The sequence below is a fragment of the Sceloporus occidentalis genome, unplaced genomic scaffold, assembly GCF_023333645.1.
Source record: "Sceloporus occidentalis isolate IW3139 unplaced genomic scaffold, rSceOcc1.0.p SCAF_97, whole genome shotgun sequence".
NCBI lineage: Eukaryota > Metazoa > Chordata > Lepidosauria > Squamata > Phrynosomatidae > Sceloporus > Sceloporus occidentalis.
In genome coordinates this window covers 563887-585608 of record NW_028317077.1, presented here as the reverse complement: position 1 = coordinate 585608, position 21722 = coordinate 563887, and the positions used below count along the sequence as shown (strand labels likewise).

General features: G+C 40.3%; 1 protein-coding gene across 1 annotated transcript; it reads right to left on the bottom strand.

The window, feature by feature from the left end:
• Window positions 1-2814: 2814 nt before the first annotated feature.
• Window positions 2815-21260, bottom strand: LOC149284208 (mitogen-activated protein kinase 4-like). Its single transcript, XM_089496976.1, has 5 exons — window positions 20715-21260; window positions 10509-10653; window positions 5642-5803; window positions 4971-5172; window positions 2815-3493 (listed from the first exon to the last, which is right to left on the bottom strand). The coding sequence occupies exons 1-5, from the start codon at window positions 21258-21260 to the stop codon at window positions 2815-2817; spliced, it is 1734 nt and encodes a 577-aa protein (XP_089353102.1).
• Between the last annotated feature and the right edge of the window lie 462 nt (window positions 21261-21722).

The following is a 21722-nucleotide window of genomic DNA, read 5'->3' as shown; positions in this document are numbered from 1 at the left end:
TATAATATATAAATATTACATATAAATATTATATATTATACATATCTTTATATGTTATAATATTTATACGTAATATTTATATATTATATTTATATATATATTATATATATCTTTATATGTTATAATATTTATATGTAATATTTATATATTTATATATTATATTTAAATATATTATACATATCTTTATATGTTATAATATTTATATGTTATATTTATATATTATATTTATATATATTATACATATATTTATATGTTATAATATTTATAATATATAAATATAACATCTAAATATTATAACATATAAAGATATGTATAATATATTTAAATATAATATATAAATATTACATATAAATATTATAACATATAAAGATATATATAATATATATATAAATATAATATATAAATATTACGTATAAATATTATCACATATAAAGATATGTATAATATATATAAATATAATATATAAATATTATAACATATAAAGTTATGAATAATATATATAAATATAATATATAAATATATAAATATTATAACATATAAAGATATGTATAATATATATATAAATATATGTAATGTTTATATTTACTCATCTCTTCTTATGATCTGTGCATTCGAATGCACAGTTTTGTTTTGTGGTTTTGTGTATGTGAATATAGCAGACGCTGCAAACGAAGGCCATTTCTATAGACAGAACAGAGTCGAGGGTCTTGCTCGTGCCGGCACCCCCCTAAATTTGACTTGTGTTAAATGTGCCCTTCTAACTACTCTATACTTAGTAGATATGCCCAGAAATTATTCTTTAATCAGTTTGTCTCAGCAATACTTTTAGCCTGGAACACTTAATTGTCACATGACACAAAAGCAACAACTGGTAGGTTGGTGCCAACATCATTCTTAATATATTTTAAAAAAATAATAATTTATGGCACAAAATATCATCTAACCAGACAGTCAAGTAATACGACTATTAAATTTATGTGGCCAACTAAGGATTTCTCCAATGAATGGTGGCCAGTAGTGGGCAGAAACCGGTCTGCGTCGAAGGGCAGATCACCAATGAGAAGATGCCAAATTTAAGGGTTTCTTTACCAAATGCTAGCACAACAAAGTCAAATTTATTATTTGTTATAATTTTCTTTTGCTCCGAGTGAATGATCCAATGACCTTCGCTAACAATCAAAACACGTATAAAAATGTTAGATTTAGTCCTTTTGTATTATATTATTATCTATATTATATAGTCATTTGGCAAACACGATGCATAGATTTTAAATCTTGGAAATCAAGACCCAAACAAATGTATTTTAACCCTTAAAATAAGATATTTGTTCCTAAAATGATTTAGACGTCAAAACAAATATTCCATTTTATTACATAAACGAGTTCTATAAACAGCGATCGATATATTTCAAACGCACCCTGCTCACATTTTGTTATAAAGTCACGGAGAAAATAATTTAGGAAATCCCAAACCAGAAACATTCATTATATATTATTATCTGTTAGGTATAATTCTGACATTATTAGCAATTCATTTTCTGTACAATACGTCTGCCGTTTAAATATATTAAATAATAATAATAATAATAAAAAAATCGGATTACTGTTTTCCTGCTTTGTGTGCCGGTATGGTCTTTACGAACTTTATGTAATATTTTCTGTACCAAAAATCACCAATATTACAAAAAGAATTTTATAAAACAATGGAAAAAAAAACCAAACAGAAATAAGTTCATAAAATTGCAAAGAGAAACACATATTATTGGGTGCAAATAGTGCGATGACACTGGTGTTTTTAGCCCAATTTTAGGTGAACGGGCATATTCTCAGGGTCATACCGTACGGAACTGACTCCCCCATACATACAAACATCCAAACTGCTGCTTTTGTTACTGGTGTATTGCAAACCAAAATTCCTGCTTGAATACAGGTGACTTCATTCATAATACATTTACATTCACCTCCCGACAAGTGATTATTTACATTGCAACAATTTTGTGTCAAATTTTGCCTCGTTCTTAATTGTTGCCAGGAATACTTAATTCTCACGTGACACAAAAGCAGGCACTGATAGGCTGTAGTCATAGCAAGTGAAAAGGTTTCTCGTCTCTTGTTCTTAAGTGGTTAAAACACCGGGGGGGGTGGATAACAGATGGGATAAGGCTGAGCTGCTTAGAGAGTGCAAATTATCGTTTGTCTAAATGGAACTGCCCCTTTAACAGCATCGTTCACGAAAATCTACCCCTACTCCAGAAACAAATAGGCATATCTTCGCCTCGGTTTCCATGGAAACATGAAGAAATCCATTTAGAATCTCAGAAACACCTTTACATTCTAAGAAATTTTGGAAAGTTAAATAAATGATTCAAAACGAAAGCATGAGCTAAAATATTTATCTGTTTGAACAAAGCCTTACTTCTCCGCCATTTTGAAAATACAAATGTATACTTTTTTGGAGACTCCTGGGTGGAAAATAACGGATATTAGCATTGTCTTCAAAATATAGCATGGGAAGAAGTGAAGATTTGCTCTGAAATAATTACGTTGAAAAAGAATAATCATCTTATTTTTTCAATTTTTATTCCTTTAAATAAAAAGAATGAAGTTCCGTGCTGCGTTTGGACCTCTCGAGAAGGCCTTCAAGACACGAGAAGGCGCCTTAAGGCATTGCACCGTGTTTTCATTACAAACCTTAGCGTTTAAATATCCCCAGGTATAAAAAAAATGTGCTCTGTAAAATATTCCATCTGTTATATGGTTAGCAATACATACATTATTAAAATAACCAAGCATTGTTACTCAAGGCGGTGGCGTCTACCACCTGTCTTTATGAAACACTTCCTTCTGTGTCATTTCGTTGGGGTGCTCCGAAATACAGGCCCCTTTGATATCACTCAGCTTATTGTCAGGTAAGTCTTCTTGGTTCGTACATATTTTTAACGCCCTGGTGATAAAAACATCTAGGTTGAACGGGGACTCCTGGCTGGTGTCGCTTGGCGCCCCCTGGCGCGGTGGAGATGGTTGATGATCTTCTTGCATCTCAGGTGGAGGACTTGCTGGACATTCGAGGCCTGCCTGAGTGCTCTTAACCCACTGAGCTATCTCCAGAAAAAGATCGGAAGGCTCGTCTTCCAGTGGCAGCTCTCCGCTGGGTGAAATGGTTGTCCTTTTCCAGTTGGAAAGATCTAAAATGAGTTTAGGTTCGGAGTAATGGTGGGGTTTGTTGTCTCTCCAGAGCAATTTATCCAAGTAGGATGGAGACCCGACTTTATATTCACAGGACCTTCCGCAATCTCCCTCGAAAACCCGATCCATGGAAGAGTGGGATTGTTCCAAGAATCTCTCTGAGCTGCTCTGGGAGTATTTGCGAGGATCTACCTGGACTTCCTCCGCTTGCGATTCAGATGCGGCCCGGGGGTCTCGTTGGACATCACTCATTCCATTGCCTTGGTCTTGTCTCCAATCCAGATCTGAAGACAGGCTCACTTGATACCTGCGAAGAGGAAACTGTTAATACGAACGCATAGAAAACATATTTTTGTTTATTTAGATAATTCTTTCAGACTTTTTGTCATGATACGTACTGATTATTAGTGATTGTTCTGGAAACATTTTTAAAGACACTAGTGAGGGCCAAACGTCTTTCATCGAATCTGTGCCTATAAGCAGGGCACTCCTGTCCTTTACCTGTATGCCTTACCATGTGTTTATGTTCTCATTCATTTTGTATATTGTGCAGGGAAGGTACTCTGCAGAAACTTGGCAACACGGGCAATGTACTCTGGCCCAGGTTCACTAAGTTGATAGGTCTGGCACGGGGACAAAACAGGAAACTGACTGTCCTCACGGTCCGACTCTGCCCAATGGGCCAGTTACAAAGGAGATCTCCATCTACGCCATGGAGGACCCACATAGCTTCACGTAAAAGGCGCTACACGTCTTTAAGAAGCGGGACGCTGAGCTCATATAATGACGTTCAATGTCGCGAGCGCTGGCGGCGGAGGAGTTGGATGGGGCGCTGCCCTGGGTCAGGCTTACGACAGTGCCCAAGGTGAATCCATCATCGGACAAGCTGAGCTCCTGACTTAATAAAAGTCATTAAACACAGAAAGCATCGAAGAGTCAACTAAATTATCTCAGATTCAACAGACAAACAGATGCCCTGCTTTCCCGCACGATTACCAATAGTTGAGCCTCACTCCTGGAGACCATACCTGGGAACATCCCTTGCGGATGCAACCAGGACTACCCGCTGTCATCACTGGGTGGTCCTGCTGAGATTGCGGGCGCTCCCACTGATGCCAGTGGGCGTTCCCACCGACATCACTAAGCGTTCCGGCTGATGTCGCATGATGTCACACCCCCATTTAAGGCCAAAATGGGCGGTAAGTGGGGGGTGTCAGGATCCCGTGACCCGGGGGACTCGGGTGTCGACCCGGAGAAGCAGCACTTCTCCTGTGGTCTCCAGGCGAAACCTGGAGAGTCCCTGACCTGATTGAGGATGCACCCTATAGGGGTAAATCTGTTACACTGGTGCATCGATCCGTTTGACCGGAACATACAGCTAAAAGACAACCACTATCTACCTACATATAGCTATACAGAGTGTATAAGTGTACATTAATATACTTAAATATATGCATTGATTAAAGTGTATATATTTAGTAAAATGCCCTTGAAGGCAACATGAATTTAAAACAGCAACTGCCTCCTCTTCATACTATTTATAGAAATTCGGCTGAACGTCCCCCGATAGTCACTCTATGTAAGTAAAGTAATGGTTCTTCCATCATCAAATATAAAATGTAATAAGTGTGCGAATCATTTGCAATTGGGGAAAAAAGATCCTTTTGATTCTTAAAAAAAGTTGTAACAATCTTTAGGTCTTGTGGTTGGAATTTTATGGTACATACATAGCATGAAATATGTATAGGGTAACATTTACGAAGAGTAAACTTCCTGGCAAATACCTGTCCCAGTTGGAGAAGTGACTCTGACTGGCTTCCATCAGCAAAATATCGTCAATTTCGTCTTCGATCCGGAACGGGTGCTGGGAGACGGGCTCATCTTCTGGGCATGAATACGGCATCATATATGAATGCTGCAGAGCGGCTTCGGCCGTTAATCTGTCCATCGGGTTGAAGGTCAATATCTTCTCCAAGAAATCAATAGCTGTGTGGAAAATAACAACTACGTAACTACAAAGGGTGCCAATGGATTTCACGTCGGTGGCATCCCCGTCTGATGGTCATGGGCAGGCGAAGGGGGACAGGCATGGGACGCTGCCATTTAATTTTGCCCCTAGTTGGTGTCGGCTCTCTGAGAGTGGGTGACTATGTCCTGGGGACGAGGGGGACAGGGCGAAGAGCGGAACAACCGAGAAAGAGGGAGGAGGCATTTAATGCTTAGAGTCTGGCGCGAAACCGAGAAAAGTACGGGTAAAATGTGTTTTTGTGGTGCGTATGTAACATATATTTACGTATAATAAATAAATATAAAAATAAAAATAAATACTTAAATTTAACAATATTTTATAAGCTCAATAAAAATTAAAAAAATTTTTTTAAAAAAATCCAGAAAATAAAAATATTTTTTTTAGTTTTTTTTCCAGTTTTCTGGGCCGGATTTTTGGCTAACTCACCCTCCAGGTTAATCTCCGGAAGAAGTTTCCGCAGAGGTGTTTTCACTTCCCAATTAGCGCTGACAAAAGACGGCATGACCTTCAGCAGCTCCTCCTTATCCTCCTTGTGGATGACAGGAATCGTATCCAGGATAAGCTGCATCTGCTCCAGTTCATGGTTTCCTAAAAGAAATCAAAACTGAAAATTCCTCACGTACCACTGAAACGGGAGAAAAACTACACGTTCCCTATAATTAGAGAGAACGCTAACAAATTTAGCTAATTTAGCTAATGCCGTAATGACAATTTCTAAATCAACCAACTTAACAAACTAGAGGCCTCCTTAGAACTTTAGCGATTTACATTGACGCGTCGTTGTACTATATTTTACAAGAACCCAAACACGATATTTCTCAATCTAGGTTTTAATACCTAATAAAAGCTGTGATTGAGAACGATGCATTTCTTTTTTTTTTATTTCCTATTATTTGTCACTCTGCCCCCCCCCCCCAGACTTGCCGGTGAACATCTGCGCGACAACCTCCGCTGCTGCCCACCACTTCTGCTGGAGGTTCTATGATAGAGCACCGGAAGATCATGTCACGCGTAGCAGCAGAGGATGTCTGCACGTATCGCACAGATGTCCACTGGCTGCCAGAGAGGAGGATCCAGGTCTCCTGCAGCGCTGCGGGGGATCAGGATCTTAGTATTATAGTCAGACCTCTATTGGAGGTTGGATTATAAAATGAGGTGTATTTTTCTGAGCATTTGCTCTAAAAACCCCTCATTTTAAAATCCATAAAATTAATTTAACTAATCGCTAATGAAAATCGTTATTATTTTCAATATCGATTATTATAGATTTTATCGATTAGTTGTTGCAGCCCAAACCTACTACGTCTACAGAAATGACTAATGCTGGTCTACTTTACTGCCTGATCACCAAATCTATTTCCCTGCCAACGTGCCGGTTATTGGGCCAACACAGAAAAAGAGTCACATGAGCTTGTTACTACTATATGTGGCCATAACACACAACACCATATGCTCACACACGCTAACACCATATGCACACACTATCCGACAAAATACACTAACACCATTCATATAAATATGTTTATACACACACACACTCTCTATTTTAATAGTCCCTTTCATTTTCAAATCTGAAAAAGAGATGCAGCTATTTATTTTCTTTTGACCATTGGACCAATATGGCTTTATCAGTTTTCCTAAATTTCTCAAAATTGTGTTTTTAGAAGCTGAGACGGCATCAGATTCTGTGACAGAATGAGCAGTCATACAGGGGCCCAAGGTACTCAGAGATGGCTCCAGCCTGGCTGCCAAACAGGCAGGAACTCCATTGTTAAACTAATCCCATTAACAGGATGGCTACCAGGGGGAGATTCAGTAGCTAAAGGGGATTAAAGGTTGGGTTGTCTACCTGTTTATCAATGTTAATTTATGTTAATGAAGTTCTGCGGCTATATCAGTCTATGTTTTACAACAATAAACTGGTTATTCCTGCTGTACTCAGTTCAAGGTAGTTGCGTCTACTTATTGGGTACACATAGCAGGGTTCCAAGGTGCGCATGCTGGCTGGTGCTGGAAGTTATTCCGGGGACAACAGGAGGAAACAGGAGGAAACATGTGGGTGATCTCTGGGAGTTACTACAGCTCTCTTGGTGAACCCGTTACAGATTCCGTTTACCCCAAACCGCATGATGCAATTCGGTTTGACACAATATTTACACAAGTCCCTTAAAAACGCTCCCAACATGCCTACCCCCATTGCTCCTGATTTCATGGAATCTCATCAATGACACCAGAAGCTGATATCTATGTCCAATAACGTAGCATCGCCTGAGAATATTAAAACCACAGAAAAATCTAAAGGAGACGTCGACCTTTCAGTCAAAGTTGATATAAAACTTAAAAATAAGCTGTTATGGCTTGATTTCCACCAGACTCCCAATCCCCATAGTCACCGCCACGGCAATTATGTGCCTGGGATTCGTCATCAAATTAGCGTTCCAAGTTATTACGATTCAACATCAATGAGTCACGGTCATCGGTTATTTCCATATCCAACAGGAGGCAGACGTTAACCTTGTCGGAGGACACGTCAATAAAAACATAAAGAACACCGAGAAGATAATGTTTCATCCCAACGATGCTACAGGTCCCCAACCCCATAATGAGCCATACGGGACTTAATTATCTGGACGTGGCAAATAACGTTAAGCAGGGCAATTAAAATAACACTAAAGAACTCAACTTTACAATCACTGGATTTTAAAGAACGTGGCTTCTGGATCACCCTGTTGGCGAAGACGTCTCATTAACGAAGCAAAATAAAACAATACAATGTATCTAAATCTCCAATAAATTAGTTTAAAAAAATAATAAAAAAATGTGGAATATAGTATTCAAGTCGAAAATTGAATCTAAATTTAATTTAAATCTAAAGTACTAAATATATATTGGTATTTAAATCTAAAGTACTAATTACTTTGAATTGAAATCTAAAGTACTAATTTTATATTGATATTACTGTTAATATGTTATTTTTAAATAATGATATTCATTTACCATTTACTTATTTTTATGATTTTTTTGCATTGGGCATATAACACCCATTGGTCTCTTTCAAATAGGAGAACTAGACCTATGGCTTCCAAGTGAACATCTATATTGATAAATTAAAGGACAAGGAGGCGGGAGTTGCTATAAACGTATGTATTTGATGCTGCTACGTTCAATGGTTGGGCACAACAAATAAGAAATGGGGTATCTCCGCTTTTAAGGACATTATTTACGGGCTAGATGCATGATGCGAGCCTACGTTGATAAATGCAATGTAACGCATTTGCCGGTGTCGCATATAAACAGACTAGAGGGATCGGTTGTATAAATCAAACAAACAAAATATAGAAAAACATTTAGACTTCCTTGCAAATATGCAGTAAAGAAAAGCCCTACAGAATGAATAAAGGCAGCGGAAGGACTGAAACATGAGAAGTGATTTGCCATTTTTGAAAGAACACATTGATGGGCAAACAATTTATACTTAGCAGTAACCCTGGAATTAGTAAAAATGTTGATACGCCAATGGAAATATCCCCATCGTTTATGACCAAAAACGTGTAGTTGAAAGGGTTCCACTAGTTGTCACCTGAACGCCAGAAGCTTGAGGTCCTACGCATGATATGAAAGGAGCTTCAAACAATACTACATAGAGATGCGAGCCTAAAAGAAGTCTTCTCCTCTGATCTGTTCCAAACAACTCCCAAACCTGAAACGAACTGTAGCAAGGAGCTTCCTAAACAGACCAGCAAAAAAATGACATGTCCCCCAAGGAACCAAACGCTTGTGTACACTACTGACACAGAACCATATACTGGTCTATACCATGAAGTCAATGGTGCCTTCTCCTGCAAATCATCCAATGTGGTATAACTCATCACACATGTTCAGTGTCGTAATACGGGACTATACCTATGAAAAACTGGCCAGACCTAAAGCCCATACATATAGTATGAACAAAAACCAGGCCAGACACAACACTTCTGCCATAATGGGCACAACAATGGTCTGAGAGCCAGCGCATTAGGAACTTCCGAACACAAAGGAAATATGTGAATGGAAATGTATGCAAAAAAACGGACATCCTTCATTCTGGTGTAAATCAAGGTGGATTTGATTTAAATCACTAGTTTGTAAGACTCGATTTAAATCATGATTTTTGTATGTAAAGACTCATTCTTGCTGGTAGTTACAATCTATAATATTTGCAACCAGATGAAGATTTCATATTAAGAACATAAACCTAAGAAGCGCTGCGTAAATTGTTGGCACTATATAAATAAAAGGTAATACTAACAATAAACCTGTCAGATTGGTTAAACCGCTATATCAGAACTGATTTTAGTTTAATAGGTTAATCACTACTTACATTGTTTATTTATTTTTTTAACTAAAACAATAACATTATAAAGCATACATATTTTTGCATTTTTTTAAACAAAATATCTTTAAAATATATATATCATGAAATTACAGCCTCATGCTACATAACTAAGCTCTGCTGAATAACCTTTGAACCATAATGCATTTTAACCCCTTGACGACAATTGACATGCCAGGCATGTCACGTAAAAACAGCCAGTTAACGACAATTGACGCGCCTGGCACGTCATGACTTTTAATAGGTGTAGCAAGTGATCTATGATTGCTTTCTTCACCCAAACAGGTTTGCTGGAATGCCTCAATGTCAGGCCATTCAGCAACACTGAGATCAGCAGCAGGGTCCCCGTGCGGCCCCTCCGCCAGACGTTGTATGGCGACGACCCCTGATTAAAAAGAGCTTAGGAGGCGATCAACAATTAACCCTTCAGTAGTCTTCCTCATATAGAACCTAAGACTTTAAGTGTAAACTCAAGTTATTGCCCTTACAGGAAAACTTCATGTGCAAGACTTAAAACATGCAAGACTTCTGCTGGGGCAGTTGCATTTATTATGGAGGGGTAGGTTTGGGTGGCTGATTGGACCTCAAAAGCTTGTAACTTAATAGAATTAAATTGGCCAACAAAGGTATAACCTTTTGTCAGCAGCTAACGCATCGTCCTGGAGTAACCGGGATCCTAGCATATTAATAACGAGTATTAAGTGCTGGGTAACAAAAATACACCAAAAACTTTAAAAAAACAATACCAACTTTAAAAAACACTCAATGACCGAACACTCAAATGATTTAGAATGGATTTTTATCCCGTACCTTTTGGGCGGTAGAACCCAGTGGGGTATAAATGCACACATCTTCTAAAAATTATTAAAAAAGGAAATATTTACGGTTGTTAGATATTTAAAAGAAATAAAAAAAACATACCTGCAAACAGCATCCGTCCGGTAAGCATTTCCGCTAATATGCAGCCGGCGGCCCACATGTCAATGGCTTTGGTGTAGTTGTTTGGGGAGAGGAGAAGCCGAGGGGATCGATACCATTTTGTGACCAATCCTTCCGAGAGATGACCCTGAAACACAACGGAAAGCTTGTCTTCATCAACCGCGATTGGCGTTTTTAATTAGCCACTAAGAGGCTCCCTGAAATAAAGATACATTTAGTCATATATGTATATATATATACCGCCAAGGGCCGTTGGATTTATTATTTATGATTGGATGCCTGTCAGCAGCAATGTGTGACATCATACAAGCTGTGACATCTATATATACAATATACATTTGTATACAGATGCCCCCTTGTAATAAACATTTACAGATTGGTAATAATGAATTCTTATTATAGCAAACAGCACATCTGACACAGTCTGACGGCCACCGCCGGCGTCACCACTGCCGAGTGATTGAGAATTTGGCAGGAAGAACAGAAGAGCTGTCATTCGCGTAACAATAACTGTTCGGTTATATCGGCCGTTCTAATTCAACACCGCAAGCAACCCCCCCCCCCTGCCGGCGGCCACCTCGCCACCATGCAGCAATTATCTGGGAAGTGATCCAGCGGCTTCTCCGACTGCCCGGCCGCTGAATCAGACCTCTCGAGGCTCAGCGACGTGCCGGCAAATTAGGCTTATGAGGTTTTTTTTAATAAATATTGCTTGTGTTCTCGGCTCTGGCACAAAAAAAAAAAAAAAGAAACAAGCAATGCATAGAAAGCTACTTTATATCCCCCCCCCCATCTCTCACCTTGAAGTCCAGCGACGGGAGCACGATGCTGCTGTCTTCCTGCACCCCTCGCTGGTGCCCGCTGCTTCACTGCTCAGCGCCGTAATATGACGTCATATTTCGGCGCCCAGCAGTGAAGCAGCGGGCACCAGCGAGCGGCTTTTAAACACTGTCTTCTTTTTTTTGATGCGGGGGCGCCCCTCTCTCTCCTCCGCATCAGTGTTTAAAATCCGCTCGCTGGTGCCCGCTGCTTCACTGCTGAAAATGCATGAAATGCCGGCACCGGGACGGGGGTAGAGGGCTCGTGGAGGAGAATGAGGGGCGCCGAGCGGTTGCTAGGCGCCCCTCTCTCTCCTCCGCATGAAAAAAAAAACAAAAAAAAACCCCGGCATTTAAAAGCTGCTCACCGGCGCCCCCCCTTGAGATGGCGCCCATGGCACGTGCCATAGCTGCCATACCCTATATACGCCTCCGGCATATTGCGGCGCTCAGCAGTGAAGCAGCGGGCACCAGCGAGCGGCTTTTAAACACTGATGCGGAGGAGAGAGAGGGGCGCCTAGCAACCGCTCGGCGCCCCTCGTTCTCCCCTGCATCAAAAAAAAGAAGACAGCATTTAAAAGCCGCTCGCTGGTGCCCGCTGCTTCACTGCTGGGCGCCGAAATATGACGTCATATTACGGCGCTCAGCAGTGAAGCAGCGGGCACCAGCGAGCGGTGCAGGAAGACAGCAGCATCGTGCTCCCGTCGCTGGACTTCAAGGTGAGAGATGGGGGGGAGGATATATAGTTGGTAGGGGGGGAGGATATATAGTTGGTAGGGGGGGAGGATATATAGTTGGTAGGGGGGGAGGATATATAGTGGGTAGGGGGGGATATATAGTGGGTAGGGGGGGATATATAGTGGGTAGGGGGGGGAGGATATATAGTGGGTAGGGGGGGAGAGGATATATAGTGGGTAGGGGGGAGAGGGTATATAGTGGGTAGGGGGGGGGAGAGGGTATATAGTGGGTAGGGGGGGAGAGGGTATATAGTGGGTAGGGGGAGGGAGAGGGGGGTAGAAAGTGATAGGGGAGGGAGAGGGGGTAGATATAAGTAAAGAGTGTGCATTAATGTGCGGATGCATTGAGCAAATGAGAGAGAGCATGAGTTAATGTGTGGATGAATTGTCTGAATGAGGGAGAGCATGAGTTAATGTGTGGATGCATTGAGTGAATGAGGGAGAGCATGAGTTAATGTGTGGATGAGTTGTCTGAATTAAAGTGTGAATTAGTGAGTGACTGTAAAAGTGTTTGTGTATCATAGATGTATAATTGTGGAAGGGCAAAGATGGCACTAGCAGGAGGTTTGAGCCTTGGGGACCAAGATGGCACAGGCAGGGTGTATATGGGACAAAGATGGCACAGGCCGGACTGTTTGGGGACAAAGGTGGCTTGTGCTGGGCTATTTGGGGACAAAGATTGCAAATCTTATGTGTGTGATCTGGGTGCTGGTCAGGTTCTATGTGGGCAGTGTGGACGCCAGGGCTGGCTTTGGGGTGCGCAACCTGTGATCTATGCCTGTAATTTAGGGGGTTTTAAATATACCTTTAATGCCGTGTTTTTATGTGAATTCCAATTGATCTTTACCTGCAAAGCTGGGTTTTTGTGTTATTCTGTAGATCCATATATGCTATGCTTTGTTTCCATACATTATTTATGTGTACCTGCAAATACAGGGTTAATATGTCTTATTCAGTTGATCTATACCTGCGATGCTACGTTTCATATATTTATTGTATACCTGCAAATACAGGATTTTTATGTCTGATTCTGTTTATTTGATATATACCTTCAGTGCTGAGATCACAAGTGAATTTCAGTTGATCTGGGTTTGTGTGTTGATCTATACCCGCTATCGGCAGCAGGGACTAATATTTATATATATATATGGGCAGCAGGGGCTAGTAAATGGGTTTTAGATATTTGGACAGGGGCGCAATTTCAGTGCTTGCCATAGGCGCTATTTTCAGTAGATACGCCTCTGGCCCCCACCTCCTCCCTCTTCCTGCCACTAATGCCCCTCGCTATACAACCCAGCACCCTGCTTTTTGAGATGCTTTATTGCATTGTCTGCTTACCTTTAAGTCCTCAGAAATAATGACCCCTAAGCCCCTCTCTTCCGTTGTTACTAAACAGTGTCCCCAACGCTATATTCTGCCTCGAGAGTTTTCTGTCCCAAGTGCATTATCTGACATTTATCAATGTTAAACGGCAGCTTGACTATTCTCCTCATTTACTTTAATCATTTGACTTGTTCCACCCGGAATGTCTACTCTGTTTGTATCATCTGCAAAAAGACCTACCTTACCATTAAGACCCTCTGTACTATAACTAATAAAAATATTAAAAAGTAGTAACAAGTCCTTCCTCTGAATATACTCCATTAACTCCAACCTTCTGCCTCCTATCACTCAACCATCGCCTTATCCATTCAACTATTTTACCATGATCCAAACCCAGAGACTGCCATTTATTTCTAAGTTATCTATGGGGGCCAGTGTTGACTGCCTTACTAAAATCCAAAGGGGCAATATCAAAAGTTACCCTAAGTCAGTTTGTCAGGATCTCCCTGTCATAAACCCCATGCTGTTTTTGATGCAAACCATTAACATGCAGATATTTAACAATATCTGCCTCCGAAAGAAAGAAAGAAAGAAAGAAAGAAAATGAAAGAAAGAAAAAGAGAGAAAAATCGGTGAATGTGGTCACTCTATGCTTGACAAAGGAACAGTTACCCAGTAGGGGTGGCAAGGGCAGCACAGAGGTATAACTATGATTTATTATGATTCCTTCCATTTCTTCCATGCCTTCTTGTTCTTGCTCCTTTGAGAAGTAGTTACGTGTTCCACATACTATTTGTTATAATTAGGAAGTGTATCTGAGCTCTAAAAAGCACTTAGAAGAACTCAGTAACAGTTGGAATGATGGCACAGATTGATGGATTTCGTTCCATTAGATGTGGGGCTGTCCAGCGATGCTCTGGGAGCGTAAGCCGGAAAGATTGGGAAAGCTCTTTATAAAACAGACACTAAAAGGGATAGAATGGTCTGCGCTGGAAATGATTTCTTACGGGTTCTTCTAACCCTTCACGTAAACCCAGGATCCCGCTTTCATCATCGCCTCTTAGGCTTTATTGATCGACTTGTAGAAACCCCAAAAATAGGTGACAATTTAGGATTATTTCAAAAATCTGAAGCCTGGAGGAGATGATAAAAAGATCCTCACTATCACCGGTGTAACAAGTCAGGGCATAGAGTTATTAAATTAATTGTTCGCTAAAAGAACAAAAATATGTGGATCCCCCTACTATTTAGCTTGTCGCCCGGCTCCCAATCTCCATTCCAGTTCATCCCCAAAGGTGTTGGATGGGGTTGAGGTCGGGGCTCTGTGGGGCCGGTCAAGTTCTTCCTCCCCAAACTCATCCAACCCATGTCTTTATGGAGCTTTCTGCATGTGCGCTGGGGCGCAGTCATGCTGGAATAGAAGAGGGTCTTCCCCAAACTGTCCCCACAAAGCTGGAGGCAAAGCATTGCCTAAAATGTATTGGCATGCTAAAGCCTCCCAAAATTGTTCACAAAGGGCTGGTCCGACCACACAAACGCTCTACTGGACGAACGGGCAACAATTCCCACAGAAGCTCCCCAAATTTAATTCGTATTCATTACCAGTGAATAATATGAGAGGAAAATAACTCAGTCCAGAGTCCAATAATAGCTTAATTTGGCCTTCATAAAAAATATAGGTTCCTCGGGTAAAGTAGAAGCTGTTTATGATATTGTCACTTAAAAAAAGACTATAGCAACGCTACAAAAATTGGCCTAGCCTCCCGGGGGGGGGGGGGGGTGACCTCTAGCACCCAAGTAGAAAAAAAACAATTTCACCCCCTAAAGCAGTTCATTCATCCGCATCCTGCAGGGGGAAGCACTTGGCACATGCGCTGGTCGGCAACCTACCGTCACGTAAATTCATAATCCACGGAGTGTCTAGGTCAACCGAACCCAATTATCAATTACAGTATTTGTTCAATTATAAGACGACCCCCCCCCCCAAATTTGAATATTAATTTAGAAAAAAAAGAAAAAGCCTGAATATAAGACGACCCTATAAGAAAAAAGGTTTTCATTCACATATAAATAAATATAATAAATATATAATAAACTATGATTGAGAAAAATGCATTACGTTGTATCTTACAGCGATTAAAAGAAAATAGGCATTAGTTGACCTGATTGGTATGAAAATCTTTTTGTAGGTGAAATGGCGTTGGTGCAACAATGTTATAAAAAACAGCAATCATGCCTGCTTTATGACATAATGGTGCGATTACATAGCGTGAACTTTATGACTGTGTTGTGAGGCGTCGGTCTCGTAAGACATTATAGCGCTGTATAGATCGCGCGTTAAATAAAGAGTCATTTATGTCGCAGGGCTACGGGGTTCAGCCGGGTTTGGAAGCAACGTATGTCTCGTGTTTATACCGCTGGGTTTAACGCAAGACGAGCTGAAATCTTAAAATAAAATGAGAAAAAATATAAAATAAAAATATAATCTAAAAAAAAAAATATGGATGGACGCAAAAGACCACTGAATAGTACATGGTATCAAATTTTTATGTTAAAATACCTAATTTAGGACCCAGCCTGAAAGAGTCTTTGATAGAATCCACCTATATCGCCTTAATCAACGACCCTCCTAGTTATGAAATGTGAGGACCCTTCCCACAAGTGGACCACCCTAAGAACCTGGTAACGAGCAAGTTAGAGGGGGGGATGGGCAGGAGGGAAAAGAAATCACCAAATCGGAAAAGAAGTCCAACATACGTAACGCTTCCAATGTTCTTTTACATAGGAGACACGTGTATTAGCTATAGGGTCCGTGTAAGAAACGCTATCTATAGGTTATTCGTTTTACATATTGTATAGGTTAAGGTTAATTTTTTTTTTTTTTTCAATTCTCCGTTTATTGATACAGCGAATAGAAAGTACACAATAGCAAGAATACATACATTGCATATAGAAATGTGACAATACATCAAGATGCCATAGTACAAGCATTACATGGTGCAAATGGAAGATCGGCGTCAACATAAACCGTCAACAGCGGCATTGAGTAAACGTATCGTTAGGGAACGTTTATAAGCTGCATGGGGAAGGGGATTCATGTGCAGAAGGCGTGAACTGAATATCAGGAGCGCAGACCACCTCCAAAACCTCCCAAACAGTGCGCCAAAAAATCTGGATCGTGGGGCATGACCACCACAGATGGTACAGGGTGCCCCCACAGCGCCAACAGGTATCTGGGACCGAGGGGATAAATCTATGCAAGTCTGCAGGGACCTTGTACCTGCGCGTCAGGAGCTTATACGAGCTTTCCTGAAGCTTGCCAGAAAGAGATCCCTTGTGGATCCCTTGTGGATCCCTTGAAACACCCTATCCCAATCCTGAGGAGATGGGGAGACACCAAGATCCTCTCCCACATACTAAGGAAAACCGAATCCGTCAACAGCGCATATAGAAGGTTCATTATTGACAAATAACGAATACAACTATTAGTATTATCAGTAATCAGTATTATCAGTTTAATAAACCTAACATATATATATATATATATATAATGTTAAATATGGACCCTATGCATTTATTTGAGTAGAATTCCCACAGACTGCTTTCTAATGCAGAAATTATTCCAAACGTCCTGACTTTGTGCGAAGTTAATTAGCTAGGAGTACAGATTCTCTTTGTTCAACACCAAGGTAAAGGTTGAGTCACATGACATGTCACATGACTGCACGTATAGATCAATATGTCTCGGTGGTCACTCTGCTGCTAGATGCAAGGGCAATAGATTTATCCAGTTACAAAATATCGACGTTTCCAAACATAGCGTAGCTCTTTGTCAGGATCAAGATAAATATACAGATATAATTATACAGATAAGCTGAGTGCATTTATATAACATATACATTATATTCAAAAGTTTGGGGTCACACAGCTGTTTTAACAGAAAATAAGGACATTTCTGGCTGTAACATAATAACAAACAATTAGTCTTTTAAACTTAAACTTGGATCAGCGAACACAACGGGCCATTGGAACCCAGGAGTGATGGGAGTGATAAAGGGCCATTGGAACACTGGAGTGATGGGAGTGATAAAGGGCCATTGGAACACAGGAGTGATGAGAGTGATAAAGGGCCATTGGAACACAGGAGTGATGGGAGTGATAAAGGGCCTTTGTACGCCTATGAAGAGATTCCATTAAAACTTAGCCATTTCCAGCTACAATAGTCATTTACAGCATTAACCCCGTCTGCGCTGGATTTCTGATCCATTTCATGTTTTTTAATGAACAAAATCTGCTTTTCTGACCCCGAATGTTTCAACCATTTTTTTTAATACTCTGAATTTATTTTAAAATTTTATGAGAATAAAAGTAGAATTTGTGTAAGCGATGGATATGATTGAATGTGCGTTGTGAATAATCACAAAGCTCTTTGTATTATCTTGGAAAGAGAAATGAAACCTGTTTTTAGTGTACCCAGAATGATTTCTCACAGGAGGAACGGGCCGGGTAGTTGGGTTAAATAGTTCTTATCTGCCATCGAATTATACGGTTGGAATTCTAATCACGATCGGTCTCTCGTAGATTTTAATTCCTCCTTCTGCCCTCTTCGTCCTTCACGTGTTTTTTTTTTATATGCTTGACTTAACGGCATTAAGCATATATTTTTAGCTTGTAATCGCTCCTCACGCGTGTTTATTGCGGAATATCTATTTCAGGGGCAAAAAAATTAACGGGAAGGACATGGCGAGGTTTGTGAAGCTTGTGAAAGTTTTATTTGGAGCCACGGCTGACACCGCTCTGATAGCATTTGCAGAACATGGATCGTTATGTTCCTAGAGGAGCCAACGGTCCCGGTTTTGCAGGATAGTCCCGATTTTTAGGCACCGTCCTATTGCCCCGGTTAGCAGCCTTATTGCCCCGCTTTTACAGGCTGTGAGGATCATGGGCGGGATGAGAGGATCATCTGATCTGCCCTGACCAGCTGGGGTTGGGTTGGTGGCCACCCATGTTTGTGACCAGTGCTGCCCCCACATCACTCAACACAGGTGTCCCAACCTGGACACCTGAAATGTTGGAGGGGCATGAGAGAGGGACATAATGGGAGGAAAGGGGACAGAGAGAGGTTTTGGTTCTAAATAGGGACTGCCTCTTCTAAGAAGGGACACTTGAGAGTTATTATGCCATCTGCATGGAAGCCTGTCTGAGAGGCCTGCTTTGGAAATAATGTCAATAAAGGCATTTAGTTATTTTATACATTCTGTGAAATATTCGTGTTATTTTACAATCACACAAATACACCAGAGCGCTGCTTAGTGAAGGTGGGCCTAAATCCCACCCGGATCCCCTGCCCGCTGCCGTCTCCTTGGATCTGTAACATTGTGTGCCGCCGGATGCTAACTCAGAAATGTCAAGAATGAGTCCTGGAGCTGGTTTAGCATTATCTGCAGAGCCCGGGTCACAACACGATACGAAATACCCCTCCGAACTGCAATTGTATATTGGGACGGGGTATTAATATGATACATATGAAAACTGTATATATATGCTACATATGAAAACTGTATATATATATATATATATATATATATATATGAATACTGTATATATATATATATATATGCTATATATGAATGCTGTATATATATTAATATGCTATATATGAATACTGTATATATATATATATTAATATGCTATATATGATTACTGTTGATATATATTAATATGCTATATATGAATACTGTATATATATATATATATATATTAATATGCTATATATGAATACTATATATATATATATTAATATGCTATATATAATACTGTATATATATATATTAATATGCTATATATAATACTTTATATATATATTAATATGCTATATATAATACTGTATATATATATATATATAATATGCTATATTAATATACTACTTTGGTGGTATGTATGGATTATATTATGAAATGTATATGGCACCCTATTCTTTGTGGCTTTACTTGTGGTTGCACAGCTCTATATTGATCAATAGAAGCCCCCCGAGGATCCCCCACCTTTCACAATTTATGTATATAATCCTTTCCAGGAGAGTGCTGGGTTTTCCATTGGAGGACATCAGGGCGATAAGGTAAAAGTCACGATGCGTTTATTACAAACAACACGGAGCTATAAAATGTGTCACGTTCTGCGAGAAGGTAGTCATACCCAATAAACCCGATGGAGATAAAGATCATGATGGAATTTCCAAAATCCACGTTCCTGGCTCTGCCGGGCTTCTTCGCTGCTTCTAGTAATCAGAAAACGCGGTGCACTCAAATTGAGGCAAAAGCCAGGCTGTTTGGGTTTATAGCTTGCGTATTGTTAAGCAAATATGCCAAGTTAGAATAAATATGTGCCAGAGTCTGGGAAACAGAGCCATTGGCACACATTAATTATCCCGATAATTTAATTACAAGAGGAAGAACAGGCAGCTCACAGCTTGCAGCCGGCAACCAACGGAACGAAGCTACACTAATACCATCAATCAATGTTGGTGAGATGCAAGGAAATTTTACTTAACCGAGAGGGCAGTGTATAAGTGGAAGAGCTTCCCAGTGGAAGTGGTAGAGGGCATTTAAACATGCATGGGATAGACATACGGCTCCTGAATCTAAGACGAGACCAACGACGGATTAAGGTTTGAGTGTTGGCGGCAGATCCCGCTGGGGCATGGCCCTGCTCAGCCACAATATGCCACCGATTGCCATTAAAGGGGTTCTGCAGCAGCTGAATACTTTAAATTTCCGCAATGGCTTCAAACAGGATCAACGGATTGATTGATTGATTGATGTATCGGGTAGGAAAGTAATACCATGGTGGCGCTTACACTTATACATGCAGTCTCAATAAATGAATAATTACCATCAAAAACCAACATGGATCTTTAACAGGGTCATGAGAGGCATAATAATATATATTTGCGAAAATAAAATCAATGAAAAGGGGGATATCTTGCTGCTCATCGGCTCTATGGGATATTTATTTGCTGCAGTAAAAAAAAAATAAAAAAAAATATTTAGCATATTAACTAAAATAATAATCCAGAGTGAAAATACGTATGTTTTAGTTTAAAGCATTTTTAATCTGCTAAGCCAGAGTTGAGTGGTCGGCCACCAGATGTTAATAATAATTAGTCATGAATAACCACCTGTGCCAGCATCAAAAAAAAAAAACAACCAAAAAACGGTGGAAAAGCCTCAGATTTAGGTTTCTTTTGAATACAACACAGAATCTTTGTTTCCCGCATTGGAACATTTAAAAAAAACATTTCATTCCAGTACCTTGTGTGAGTAATGCTGATCCACGATCCTCGCCAGGCCAAAGTCACCAATCTTCAGGACTAGGTCTTCTGTGTTGATGAAGATGTTGGCTGGTTTGAGGTCCCTGTGGAGCACGTTCGCCGAGTGAATATATTTCAGCCCCCGAAGGAGTTGATACATGAAGAGCTTGGCGTGATCCTCACTCAGGGGACCTTGTTCCAACAACCTCGCCAGGTCGGTCTCCATGTGTCCCTGCACGATGTACACCATGTCATACTTCAGAAGGTCTCCTTGAAGGTCAGCCCCTCTTGGACCCAATACTGCATGGACCTTGACAATATTATCATGGTCAAGGCGTCGGATGATCTTGATTTCTCTCAGGGCATGCTTCATGCTGCGGGCGTCCCCAATGGTGATTTTTTTTACCGCTACTTTCCTGGAGTTTTGGCTATCAGTGGCAGAAAGAACAAGCCCATTGGCGCCAAAACCCAACGGCTTAAAATCCACAAAGCGGCCACCCAGATCGTAGCCGTACATGTTGGCAATATAGTTGCCCTTTTCTGCCATTGCCACCGACGTTTCGGCTTGTAGGAGAAGGTAATAATAATAAATGTAACAAAAAAAAAAATAAAGGCAGCAAGCAGCCTGTAATAAATTGTCTTATTAGGATTTTTCACCAAAGGAAAAACGAGCAAAAACTCCAATTACAAAAAGGTTCCTGAAGAAACAGCACTGTTTTTAAAAAAATACTTGCTGATTCTTTCTAACAAGAGAATAATTGGAAGAAAATTAGTCAATTCGCTTGCAAGGCAAACAAAACAAAAAAAAGCTACATATAAATCCCAGCATGAGTGTGATTCCGCCCCGGCTCTCCCGTTCTTATACGCTGCACAGGTGTCATAAAAAAAAAAAGTTGCTGGTTTTGTGACAGTTAAGGCCTTGACGTCACTTTATGAGCTCGTTCGCAGTACCGGTTCAGCGTGGAATCCTTGAGCTTCCATTGATTTTTACACGCATGACCTTCTATTT

Bases quoted from the DNA above. Each gene is read 5' to 3' on its own strand.
- LOC149284208 (XM_089496976.1), bottom strand. From the start codon at position 21,260: ATGGCAGAAAAGGGCAACTATATTGCCAACATGTACGGCTACGATCTG. The intron at 5,804-10,508 runs GTATGTTTTTTT...GATTTCTTTTAG, and splicing joins CGGACGGATGCTGTTTGCAG to GAAACCATGAACTGGAGCAG. The intron at 5,173-5,641 runs GTGAGTTAGCCA...TTTTCCACACAG, and splicing joins TCCGGAGATTAACCTGGAGG to CTATTGATTTCTTGGAGAAG.